The 13,929-nt window shown below is 46.1% G+C and overlaps 1 protein-coding gene across 1 annotated transcript in view; it reads left to right on the plus strand.

Annotated features, from left to right (window-relative positions):
• Window positions 1-713: 713 nt before the first annotated feature.
• Window positions 714-13,929, plus strand: part of LOC144772214 (kelch-like protein 13) — a 51,898-nt gene continuing 38,682 nt past the window's right edge. Inside the window, exons 1-3 of the mRNA XM_078656361.1 lie at window positions 714-845; window positions 10,788-10,920; window positions 13,363-13,559. Of these exons, the coding sequence (XP_078512487.1) occupies window positions 750-845; window positions 10,788-10,920; window positions 13,363-13,559 (426 nt within the window). The 5' untranslated portion in view covers window positions 714-749. The remainder of the gene's footprint in view (window positions 846-10,787; window positions 10,921-13,362; window positions 13,560-13,929) is intronic.

The following is a 13,929-nucleotide window of genomic DNA, read 5'->3' on the forward strand; positions in this document are numbered from 1 at the left end:
ATGGCATAAAAGCCAGAAACAGGGGTGCAACAGGGTGTCAAAGTGACACCCTGTCCCCCTTGTAAAATCGGTAATTTTACCGATTCGGTAATTACCGAATCGGTATTTGCTATTGAATCCTATGGGCTTCAAGGCCCATAGGAATCAATGGCAAATACCGATTACCGATTCGGTAATTGTTACAGAATAATTACCTACATGGCATTTACCGATTTTGTAAATACCGAATCGGTAAAATTTGATATTTACGATTCGGTAAATGCCATTTACCTACATATGGCCCTATGTAAGCACACCAAAGATAAAGAATACAGCATGAAAAATAAGTAACAGTGCAACGGAGGGGGAGAAAACAAGAAAAAGGTGATTAGCATAGTCCGGTCACCAACTATCCTTGAATGGGAGTCAACTCGGATATTGAAGTCTAGGTTAGTTGGCGTTGGTTCCCCCCCCCCCCATGATAGTCTAAGCGACATGTCCTGCTGGTGTCCGTGTCGGGCGAGGAGGGGGCTGGGGGCCACTTGACAGCAGGTTCTCAGGGTGACAGATTTCAGGTTATTACTCAAAGGTTGCCTGTGTGTTTACAGAACCCTCGGTCGGGCACCCATGGTCGCCATTTTGTGCCAGTCACAAGATGGCTGACTGCTGCACCCCTTCTCAATGCTTTCAGCCCTGACTCGCCTCTGTCTATCCCCTTCCATCCTATAGGGGCCAGAGAAGCGTCTCCATCTCGGGGTGAAGCAGACACCATGGCGGCCGCCTGCCAGGGGCCCCCCGCGTCCTTCCTGGCTGAAGGCGAGACCCGGATCTTCAGCTGCTCCCAGCACCCCTCTGCCATCCTCGAGGTAAGTCTGCTAGAGCACCTACACACCTGACCATGTACTGTATCAATAGCTTAAGTGGTTTCGAAGCGCTGTGAGCATGGACATACCCTTCTTGTAGTGAGTCTGTGGCTGTGAATGTGCCGATGAATGAAAAGGCAATGGATTCTGGTCTTGTATTGTACTGTCTATATAGCGCCTCAAGCCCTGTCGTGGGCACTGAAGCACACTTTCAGAGGTGCTGCATGCTATACCGTAGGGGAGTGTCGTGTTGGTTCCGATTCGAGGTGTCAAGAGTTTTGGTGCTCTGTGTGAGGGACCCGAGAGATGCTCTTATAGGGCCCAAATCACAGAACGAACTTAAGACAAAATCCTAAACTTACTACCATCTTGGTATTCACAGAAGTTAGGACTCCTAACTTTAGGACTCCTAAATGCCTCTGTGAATATCAAAAGTCTTAAAGTTAGGATTTTTCTCAGTTTAGGAGTAGTAAAGTTAGGACTCCTAACTTTAGGACTCCTAAACTGAGAATTCTAACTTTAAGACTTTCGGTATTCACAGAAGGCATTTAAGAGTCCTAAAGTTAGGACTCCTAACTTCTGTGAATACTGAAATGAGTAAGTGCCTTCTGTGAATACCGAAATGAGTAAGTGCCTTCTGTGAATACCAAAATGAGTAAGTGCCCTCTGTGAATTCCAAAATGAGTAAGTGCCTTCTGTGAATACCAAAATGAGTAAGTGCCTTCTGTGAATACTGAAATGAGTAAGTGCCTTCTGTGAATACCAAAATGAGTAAGTGCCCTCTGTGAATTCCAAAATGAGTAAGTGCCTTCTGTGAATACCGAAATGAGTAAGAGCCTTCTGTGAATACCAAAATGAGTAAGAGCCTTCTGTGAATACCAAAATGAGTAAGTGCCTTCTGTGAATACCAAAATGAGTAAGTGTCTTCCGTGAATACCGAAATGGTAGTAAGTTTAGGATTTTGTCTTAAGTTAGTTCAGTGAATCGGGCCCTTAGTGTCTGGGGGCAGCGCCTGTAGGTGCGATGGATGAAAAGGTGAGAGGTGGACACTCAAAGGGAGGAGACAAGAGGAACGAGGCAGCTGAAAGAGGCAGGAGTCCATCTGGATGGTGTGGTGTAGAGTCCAGGTTTGGGGCAGACAGACTCAGGGCAGTTTAAGGGCAGCTACACAGCTCCAACCTGCCCAGCGGGGCAGCGGCATGCTGTTTGTGTGCACACCCAAAAGGGGATTAATCAGACAAGGCCCAGGAATCGATATGGCAACACACACAGGGCACATATGTGTCACCTGAGTAAACTGATGCCAAGTGGGCAAGGAAAGCCGGGTCTGGTGGCCACGTGGACTAATTCTTCCCCAGTAGGGTACTATGTTTGGCCTCATGGTCACAGGTTCAAATCCCAGCAGGTCCACTCAGCCTTTCAACCTTCTGAGGTCGACAAAAGAAGTAAAAGAGATCTCGAGCTCGGCGCCCTGAGCAGATCTTAGTCTTATTGCAATTTCTTGAGGTGGCAGAGGTGGGCACAGTGCGTGTACAGGAAACAGACCCCAGTGTGTGTACGGGATACAGACCCAAGTGTGTGTACGGGATACAGACCCAAGAATACCGTCCACCCAGGGCCAGACTGGCTGTAGTGGGCACCGGGCATTTCCCCGGTGGGCTGCCAGGGTTGGGGACCAGTTTTGGACCCCTGGGGGGCAGTTTTTCTTACCAGGGTTTGGCAGTATCGGCCCCCTTGTAACAAAATCAGCTAAAACCAAGCCTAGCAAACAGCTCAGCGGCAACCCTCAGTCCCCCCCAGCCCTCCCGAACCCGGGGACCGGCCGAGCAGTCTGCCAGGGCTGGTTTCGGTTCCCAGTCCGGTCCTGAGTCCACCAGTGCTTCAAGCTCAGCTGAGGGGACATGAACTGTTACTGCTCTGTGATGTAGTTTTGTTAATGAGGTGTGAGTTCAGCTCTCAATCTGGAGCGGGGTTAATGCAGCCCTGAGGGGAAAAGGGATGTTGTTCCCCACCCTCGATGCATAAATGGAGAGGGTGTAGGGGTACTTTCAAAGAGAAGTGGGCAAAATTCGAGTAATTCTGTGTAGCGTAATCACGCAGAATTTCTTAAGAATTCCCAGAGTTTACACTTGAATTACGCAAGAAGAGTAATTCTGCGTTTATTGCTATTTCTAAGCACAAAAATGTCCCACTGTGCCCAAAATGAACGTGAGGACGCATTAGGCACTAAGAAATAGCACTAAATATAACAACAATATAACAAATATAACAAAACACGAAAAGTGTGCAGCCGCTGAGGGCTCGCTAAATGTGCTGTTGGGATAGGATGTTTCTTCCCCAATTTACTGCCGGCATTTAGGGCTGCTTCCCTAGCGCAAGATGCACCCTCTGGTCCAAAACGGATGCAAGGATGAATGTTGTGCTAAGGAACAGCGCCAAGTACAGCACAACATGAATGGGGTGACTGAGGAAGGGGAAACATCCATTACAACGCAGTCGTTACATCGCACTGCTTTTACAACGCAGCTGTTACAACACAACTGCCTTTATATCGCATACCATTACAACATATGCATTACAATGCATGTCACTACAACACATGCCATTACAACGCATGCCATTACAACACATGCATTACAACGCATGTCACTACAACGCATGCCATTACAACGCATGCATTACAACACATGCATTACAACGCATGTCACTACAACGCATGCCATTACAACGCATGCCATAAAAATGCATTAGAAGGTAAGTAATAGAGATTCTTTAGTTGTAGGGTGGGTATGGGTTTTGGGGTAGATGGGAATAGTAATTTTTACCCCTACACTATCCAACACTTATCCTACTGTTGCCCTAAAAGTATAATGCGTTGTTATGGTATGCGTTGTACTGGAATGTGTTGTAATGGTAGTTTTAAAAAATGCGATGTAATGGCATGCGTTGTAAAATCATGCATTGCAATGGTAGTTGCAATGTAAAAGTGCGTTGTAAAAGCATGTGTTGTAATTGTTTGCATTGTAACATCATATATATTCCTGAGGAAGATGACAACAGAATACAACTGCTACACGAACCCACAAAACAAAACGGTAAACAGGCAGAGTGGAACAACCAGGGAAACGAGTGGGAAGGAAACAAAGTATACAAGGAGACAGGGAAGCCTTGATTTCTGCACAGCATGCAGTTAGAAGCGTCTCTGCTGAAGATGGCCATGCCTTCTCCGGTCCTTTACTGCTTGACACGTGCTGTAAACTACGCAGGGTCTGGGCAGGCGTAAAGAATAGACTCTGCATCTTCACGAATGGGCTGTAGACAATAATTCTAGGGATTGTGTTGCCTTTGAAGGAAACTTGGCTGAGACACAGCTCTAGCCCTGACCTAGTCTTTGCTCTGCCGCCTGGTTATCGCATTTTGGCAGCAAATGGATGCGGGAATAAGGAGTGGTGGGGTGTCAGTTATCTTCAAAGATGCATTTGAAGCATCTTCCACTCCCCTTAGTCAATAAAGAAACATTGAGGGCTTGCGTTTTTAGTTTTAAACTCACCCCTCCTTCTCTTTTTCTGGAATGCTGTTATATCGACCCCCCAACTGCCTTCCTAGCGGTTTCTTCCATTTTAGCTGCACAGTCCCTTCAAACTTTGGCAGGTTTTAATCTAGTGCAATTGGTCCAGACCCCTACTCATCGGGCGGGCCATATGCTAGATTTAATATAGCCTTATGGCGGGCACTACCAGCCATTAAAGGCCCTCTCCAGCATTAAAGGCCTGAGTCAAATACAAGGGCTTTTAGCAAGGGAGCGGGCCTTTAAAACCTCTATAGCCCGCTGCAGAGGCCTTTAAGGCTATTAGAACATTCCGTCCCTAGAGGGCAGAATGTGCTAATTAGAAACATATAGACTTCATAGAGCTTGAGGGGGTTCAAATCCCTTCGGGGTCTGTGAGGCCCATGTCCACAGCAACAGAAAAACATTGGAATGTTCATGTTCGGGGCTTCTACCGGCCATTAGAGGCCCGAGCACTCCAGTGTCTACAAAGGAGGGCTCAACATGCAAATATTCTAATATTTACTAATGTCCCCAGCCTGCAGGTTAATGATCCAGAACAGATCTGCACTGATCAATTTTAGGATTTCATTTGTGTTTTTTGGCACTTGTGCACAGCCTAGGAGTATTCCGACTCAGGCGATGAAAAGTAAGTGGCAGGATGTGACAGAGTAGGCTCTGGGTCAGTCAGTTAATTCTACTCCATTGATCTTACAAGCAGTAGTTGAATCCGACGTCCTGTTGTTCGATAGTTGCATTTTTAATTCATTAACCCATCCGCCTTGCTCCCTTAAAAAAGTACGAGGCAAAAAGGCTGAGGCCGTCGGCACCTTGGTTTTCCCCACGCCTTAGAACGGGGAAAAGTCGGTGCAAGAAACTAGAACGCAAATGGAGGATAGCATTTGACTCTAATGCTAAGAATCTCATTGCTATAAAAGATTATTTTTCAGATCACATTAAGAGGGCAGCAAATTAAGGAAGTGTTTAAGTTTGTAAATTCCTTTTGATCCCCGGATGGGACTAAAACGGCTCTCACTCCATCACCTGACCTTTCTGGAAAGAATATCATTCTCCTTTGGTGAGAAGATCACTTCTCACCAAGGTAAATCCATTCTCACCAAGGGAGATCACTGCTCACCAAGGGAGATCACTGCTCACCAAGGGAGATCACTGCTCACCAAGGGAGATCAATTCTCACCAAGGGAGATCACTTCTCACCAAGGGAGATCAATTCTCACCAAGGGAGATCACTTCTCACCAAGGGAGATCACTTCTCACCAAGGGAGATCACTTCTCACCAAGGGAGATCAATTCTCACCAAGGGAGATCACTTCTCACCAAGGGAGATCAATTCTCACCAAGGGAGATCAATTCTCACCAAGGGAGATCACTTCTCACCAAGGGAGATCAATTCTCACCAAGGGAGATCAATTCTCACCAAGGGAGATCACTTCTCACCAAGGGAGATCACTTCTCACCAAGGGAGATCACTTCTCACCAAGGGAGATCAATTCTCACCAAGGGAGATCACTTCTCACCAAGGGAGATCAATTCTCTTCCTTTCTAAAGCTCCGTCGGAGACTGTAGCCATCAGCTCTGTTGTTGCGGAGAATACGGAATGTCCCGAGCCGATCTTCCGTGCATTTGCCCCTATCCCGGTAGACCACTCCCCGAATGAGTTACTAAACCGTTAGCCCGGCACTCCGGAGGATGTCTACCACCCTCATATTTTTGGACTTTTTGCTCCGCACTTCAGTCCTCCACTCACTGAAACTTGGAATGCCTCCCTAATGTTGGGAATTTATCCTGCATGTTGGAAAGAGGCGTCTCTCCTGCCCTTGCTAAAAAAAGTCTACAGCCGACACCGGCTTGGTGAGCAATTATGGGCCTATATAATTTTGGAAAAAGTGGCCAATCAAAAATTGTCCACTTTTCTGGAGGCCAATTAGATTCTCCATTATTCGTACTCTGGCTTTCGGACAGGCGTTAGTACGGAGACAGCCCTTTTGGAGGTTGCTGAATTTGTCAGGGATAATCTGAGCAGGAGCACACCTGTCTTGGCGCTGCTCTTTGATCTGTCGGTACCCCCTTTTGTACCGCTCTTTGATCTGTCGGCAGCGTTCGACACTGTGTCGCTTGCTGTTTTGTTGAGCAGACTTAGCAATCCTGGCATTCAATGCAAAGCTCTTCAATGGGTCAAGTCCTTCCTGGAGGGCAGATGCCAAAAGGTATCTACACCCGCACTTTACCTCCCCTAAACCTTTGGTATGTGGGGCGTCACAGGGCTCTGCTCTGAGCCCACTTCTGTTCAACCTGTACTTTCCCCCCTCGGCAAATCTTATTGAGTCTTGAGGGGTGAAGGTTGTGTCTTACGCTGATGACACCCAAGTGCTTTTCTCTTTCCAGTATAACACCGAAGCCGCCTTTTCCAATTTTAAAGAATGTCTTAGAGGAGTTGCACTTTGGATGGATGCAAAATGTTTGAAACTTAACTTGGATAAAATGGAGGTTCTGGTTTTCAGCTAAAATGGCGCCTCACCATCTTCCCTTTGGTAGTCTGCTGAACTGAACACTACCCCCATGCCCATGCCCACATTGCCTGGTAGAAAGTTGGGAAACATCTTTGATTCCACCTTATCCTTTGTGGCACAAATTGGACAGATTTCATCAGCCAGTTTTCTGAAAGTCAAAAGTTTAAAGAAGTTTCTTGATCTGGCTCCTGCAGAGAATAGGAAGGCGGTAGTTCACTTTTTGATCACGTCCCGCCTGCACTACTCAAACAACCTCTATCTTGACCTCCCTGCGTATGTGATACGCAGACTCCAGCTAATTCAAAATACAGCGGCAAGACGAATTATGGGGAGTCGCGCGGCGTCATCACATGTCTCCTCATTTGAGACCTTTGCGTTGGCTCTCGGTGGAACAGCGCATCAAGTTCAAAGCTCTGGCGTTGGCTTTCAGAGCTTATTACGGTAAGGCCCCATGTAAGTTGATGGTTAGACTGTTGCCGTACACTCGAACGAGACGCGATCAGGTGGTTTCAGGGTGGTATGGCCGTAGGCGGAACAAGAGCACTTCGATCCAATAATAGTCGGCTTCTGCTTATTCCTAAACTCTTGGGGCCTCATTTATGAGAAGTGACGCATCACTGCGTGAAAGCAGCGATGCGTCACTTTTCACTATGACATGATTGATGCGTTATTTTTACAGTATGACGCATCATGTTGCAACGAGTTACAGTATTTCTGACGTATCTGTATGGCGCAAAAGTGACGCAACTCCAGTAATGTGTCTTTTCACATGGGGCAAGAAATTGACGCATTTGTGTCCTAGAAGTGACGCAGTGAAATCTTATAGATTTCGCTGCGCCGCTCCTACGACCCTTTCTTGCATACATTATACCTGGCGCAGGTATAATGTAGTGCAGGGGTTTACATAGTGACGTATCTACCTAGATGCGTCACTTTGTAAATGTGGCGCAACAAGGCGCATTTTTTACGCCACTGGTGCGTCATAAAAAGTGACGCACCGGCGGCGTAAAAGTGACGGACGGCCTCATAAATGAGGCCCTGGATATCGAACTCTGTCCCCTCCTTTCGACTCGGCTATACTGTCCGCTAGAGCGCCGGGGCGCTTCTGTCGAAGATGCTGAGTGCTTTATCAAGAGTCATTTGATTGATTGATTGGAAATAAGGCGCCGATCCGAAGGCGCTGACGCCATTAATCCATGTGGTTTTCGCTGCTGAAGTGTTATCTCTTCGACGTCTGTTCTGCTGCACAGATGAGAAATTCCCGGCAAGTGTGCGGCTGTCAAAAATCTAACAGGAGGGGAAGCAGGGAGCAGAAGGGGATTGTTAATGCATAGTGATGTAGCGCTTTTCAAAGAGGTGTGCCTTTGGTCCTTCCCTAAATTGGAATTTAAATTTAAAACAAAAACTTTTACCTAGAGATATGAGATAAAGAGATAGTAAGATGGTAAGACATCTCTATCTTGGTGGAAGTTCCAGTGGACCAGTTGCATATTTTCTAGTGACTGCAGGTTGGATATGCAGGGGTGTGGACATTAGCCTATATGTGCCGCGTGCAAAAATCAACAAAAATATATTGGCAAAATAAAAAGACCCCCTAAACCCAAAGATGCCAGTGCACACCAATAGCCACTGATGGGGCAACTGCAATGAACCTGACTGCTCTCTTTAGCCCCTCTGCACAAGTACAAACCTCTGTATGTCAGCAACTGTATCCCATATAAACCTTTTGTTACTGGTCCACTGGAATTTTAAGAGAGGAATAGAAACATTACTGCCTGATGGCCTTTTTCTTCTAATCCTCACTCTTGAGGTGAGTCCACCTCACCAGACAGCGCCTCATCGTCCTCAGAAAAAACATGATTTATTTTTTAAAGGACCGCCGTCTTGCTTCGCCCGTCCGCTACAAAGTACGGCCATAAAGAAGTCTTTTGTCCATCACTGTCCCATGTTGTGCTTCCTTCACCAAAGACAATCCCCTCTTGATATTTTGATTGATAAGACCTCGAGTCTACGCAGGATCCAACCTCCTAAAAGGGGCTTCTGGCTCACTCTCGAGCCGGTGGCGGTAAAGGCCCATCGTAGTGGTGGGACTGGGCAAGCAGATCTGGTGGAGTAGGCTTGCTGGCCTTCAGGTGAGGTGAGGCTGGGCCCACAGGTAGGGGTGATGATGTGAGGTGAAGGGCGTGGCAGTTGAGGTTTGGGGCTTACGCTTCAGGACCTCACATGGATGACTCTTTAGGGACTGGAAGTAATGATCAAATCAAAAACTCTGTGTGCACCCGCTCATGTGTGAAGTCATAAGCCACGCCCTGGGGGAGTTAAGGCTGTGTTGATCATTAAACTATTCTGTGAATTTCACTGGATGGTTTGTTTTGCATCAAAGCTGAAACATTCCTTGAGCAGAATTTCTGTTTTTTTATTATAACAAACATTATTTTATTTTCAATGTAACAAAGGGGTTTCAGGAAATCTGCATTTCATTTTTAAAATCATTCCTGCCATTAAAAAAGCAAAATATTCCAAATGGGATCTGAGATATATATAAACTTCGCTGGCACAGGCGACGCTTTGGAATTGCTTGTTGGCTTTGGCTGAGTCTCTGAAGCTCCCTCCATCCATCTCTTCAAGGGCAGAGTTGGTCCAAGGACCCCTGAAGAGGCCTCTGTATCTCTTTTGATGGATGTAGCAGAGCAACCTTGCAGCCTGAGCCTGGGGAGGAGGGAAACAGCAAGACTGAGTCAGTAAAGAGCTCAAGGTCAAACAAAAACAAACATAAATAAATAAAAAGAAAGACTCGACTAAATACTAATAAAATGGAGGAACGAACCCCCCCACATCGCACAGTCGAAATGTCGCTGGCCAGTATATGATGGAGTCATCGGGCAGTGGAGATCTTTCGATACTACTGGGCGTCCCACCTGATAGTAATAAATGTCTGGCTGACAGGCGGTTGGGCTGATACGGCGTACCAACTAGAATTGTGCCGCCTCAGTCTTGACGGGGTGATGCGTTCTTTATACGGCCGACCACTCGTCCTTCCTCTTCCGGAGGAAAAATGTGTCTATCCAAAAAAAGATGGAGGTACGATCTAGGGCAAGTAAATGTAGTTAGGAATAAAAATCATCAAAACGTACCATACATTTGAGGAATGGAGGTCAACACATCCAGGTCTTAGACATGTCGGCGTGTCCAGCGGAGGCTTCGGCTAGCGTGGCCCATACAGTCCTGAGCTGCTGGGATGGGTCCTTTGGTTCTCTGAAGACCTGTGGGATGAAGGCCTTGGTCCTACAAGGACCTCCTCAGTTTCGTGTTGTGAGACGGGGGCCGGAGCGCGATCCTCACCCGCCAGCAGCTGAGGCCTGGACTCCTGAAGAAGAGCCTCTAGCCCTCTCTGCTCTGAGGAGTAAACAGTATGTCAGTCTTATCAGCATTTACCTCTTTTAACTCTGGGATAGTGGCTCACGGATCAGAGTCTCAGGAACACTGGGTGCTTCTCCAGGGGCCAGACCACCAGTGTCTAGCATGGCGTCCACGCCAACCTTCTGGCTGATGGATCCTAGTGACTTTGGGCAGAAACTCTGAAGACTAAACCCACCCTGAAAGTCACACAGTTTGTAAAATTTTATGAAGTACTTTTGGAAGGTGGCTTAGGTGAAGTCTTGCAGATTCCGATCAGTGTGTAACCTATCAGGCATGGGTTCAAATAATAGTTGAGCTAACGCAACCTTTGGTTTTACAGCGATTGCTACAAGTTTGATGAAAATAGAAACTATTGTTTAAACACCTGAAGGAGACAAGTTACTATGTGGTTTGTGTGCTCATATGAGGTGGATTCCAGTCTATTGACCTTCAATCATTTCTTTGCAGGACTTTAACCAGCTGCGTGCAGAGGGGCTGCTGTGTGACGTCACGTTGGTCCCAGGAGATGGCGAGGGCTCGTTCCCTGTTCACAGGGCCATGATGGCCTCGGCCAGCGACTACTTCAAGGCCATGTTTACAGGTGACGCGCTGCTGCGCTTGGTCATTCTTTCCTTGTGAATGGTTAGCAGCTCTATAGTTCTGGGAACACAAGGTTGTTCTGTTACCACTTGACAAATACTAGCACTAGCAGCAAGAAACTCAGGGAGAAAGTGCCAGCAGGAAGAACCTTGAGAACACAGATTGCACTTGACATCATGCGCAGTTCACACACCCAACCTCTCCAGACATGACGTTTCAACATTACACCTCTCCTGGCATTAAAATGCTGCTAGGAACATACTTAACTACCAGCAGCATTCACCTTAACTTCTACAATTAAGACTGACGTATTTGTATACCAGTCAACCGATCCTTTGATCCTCATTGACAACTATTTTGAACTTGTCAATTTTTTTCTTATGAATTGAAAAGAGATGTATCAGTTGTGAAATGTGGGGTGCTCCGGTATGAAAACAACATGCTAACAACAGATTAAATCATGTTGTCTATAGGCAGGAACTCACTACATACATTCTACAGTCGCACTGTTTGTACATTCTTTCAACCTAATCACATGAGAGTGGTATAAAGCAAATCTTCACTCACAAAATTAACTCTGCCATAAAATAAGATGCACTTTCCACAAAGTGAATTCATTGTGCCTGATTATCTGAAGCTAACTCTTTGGGGAAACTTTCATGAGTGAATAAATCAGTTTGAAAACATGGTCCACATTAGCTTTCCTACTCTACCACAAACCTGATTTGAACCCATTTATTACTTCAAAAGACAAAGGTCCTAAGCAATTGTTTAGCAATAGAAAAGAAATGAAATATAGACCGTGTTAGGTTACTATATAATTCCAATGTCCAGCCGGACATGGAGTTTTATTCATATTATGTTCAAGAGATGAAATCAAAGATGCACGAACAAAAAACTTTATAGTAGGGCACAGTCCTGTACCTTACAGCAAAGGGGAAGTGCGGGGAAATAGATTAACAAACATAGTTTACACAAACAACAATTACAGGCAAAGACTGAGCGTGTGGCCCCTAGCCAGGGGAGACCAGCCAGTCGTTGGGGTCCCTGGGAGGGCAGCCAAGTGAATACCTCATGGTCGAGGGTTTGAGAGGGAGGATCAGCTAGATTACGGTGGTGATGGTATCAGTGCAACGGTGTGCTCATGGCGAAGTCCAGCAGCGATGTGCTCTTCACTATACAGTGCGATGGCTAGGGTCCACACGCTGCCTTCTCAGACCAATGAGCGGTCGGAATCTTTCCTGCACAGACGGGCTGCTGCTCTAATCCTCACCCACATAGGCACGTGCCCGTTATGGACCGTGGCCCCTAGCCGTAATTAAATACACCAGGCAAATGTTATTTTCTAGTCCTGATGATCCCAATTTATTTTTGAGCAAGGGATCGAAACGTCGACTTTCTCTAATAGTGCCACAAGTAACCATTGTGTCTAACCTTTGTGACCATTATTTCTGGCTATACTTGATGTATCTTTGTCACTGAATACAAGTGGCCACAACGCTTAGTCTTTGCCTGTAATTTTTGTTTGTGTAAACCATGTTTGTTAATCTATTTCCCCGCACTTCCCCTTTGCTGTAAGGTACAGGACTGTGCCCTACTATAAAGTTTTTTGTTTGTGCATTTTTGATTTCATCTCTTGAATATAATATGAATAAAACTCCATGTCCAGCTGGACATTGGTATTATATAGTAACCTAACACGGTCTATATTTCTTTTTTTTTTCTATTGCTAAACAATTGCTTAGGACCTTTGTCTTTTGAAGTAATATTAATACCCGTGGTCCTCAGCTTCTTTCGGGTCCCCTTGTGTATACAGAAACCTTGAACCCATTTATAGCATTAGTCAGCCAACACTGTAGCATATCTACTGTGACTGGAGATACCCAAAGAAGACAACATAAGAATTGATTACTTGACTGAGACAGTGAAAAGGCTAGAACTGTGCATGGATGAGCTATTGCAAGGAAATGTTATGCAGACACTAGGGTGCAACCAACAGGAAGGAACATATTTCTCTAGTATATATTATAGAGGTACACAGGACAAATATGAGACTGTCTCATAAAATGGGTTTGAAAAACAAGCAATAGGAAACTATGTAATAATTAGGATTCTCCTTACAGTTTCAAAGTGTGCAGTCACCTTGCAATAACCTTATCTCAAAACTCAGACTGGCTCCTGGGTTGGTGTTTATATTTTATATTTATTCATTGTACATGTCACAAATGGCTTGGACATTGATGGGCATTCTTATCATTTCCATGTTATCATCTATTGCACGCGAACAGAGCCATAATTTGTACTCTATATGTACACATTCATGGAAGGAATAGGTTGTGGTCTGCCTCTTGTCATTACTCAACCCTCCTTCACATACATACAGTAAATTATTGAACCCACCCTCAGTTTCTGATGGAAATCTCTTTGCTATCCCATTCCCTAGGAGGCATGAAGGAGGAGCACCAGCAGTCCATCCGGCTCCTGGGCGTGAGCGGATCCGGCCTGCGGGACATCATCGACTTCATTTACACGGCCAAGCTGGCGCTCAGCATGGACAACCTTCACGAGGTCCTGGAAGCCGCCAGCTTCCTCCAGATCATGCCCATCCTGGACTTCTGCACAGAGCTCCTGGTGTCAGAGGTGAGTGTGCCTACAGACCACCGTTGAGGCAAATCCTCAATTCTCCACTTCCCCAGGGTGCAAAGATATGTCTTCAAGCTTGTAACTTTACATGGTGAGAAGAACCGCTGTGTTAGCTCCTAATCCGCATGGAAAAGCAAATTCCAGAAAGACCCAGGGGGCTGTGAGATTAGTGTGTAATATTTCGAATAGTGCGTGTCTGATGTTCCATGCTCCCCGTCTCAAGCTCGGCATCTGTCCCTAACACCGGCATATCCCCCTGTGACTCTCAACGTATCTTCTGCGGTACCACTGCTCAGTGACGCAATCTTGGGAACACAGGGTGTGGCCAAGCCCCAAACTACAGCAGATCTGTGAACCCTGCCCGCCT

Source organism: Lissotriton helveticus, chromosome 8, assembly GCF_964261635.1.
Source record: "Lissotriton helveticus chromosome 8, aLisHel1.1, whole genome shotgun sequence".
NCBI classification, from domain to species: Eukaryota; Metazoa; Chordata; class Amphibia; order Caudata; family Salamandridae; genus Lissotriton; species Lissotriton helveticus.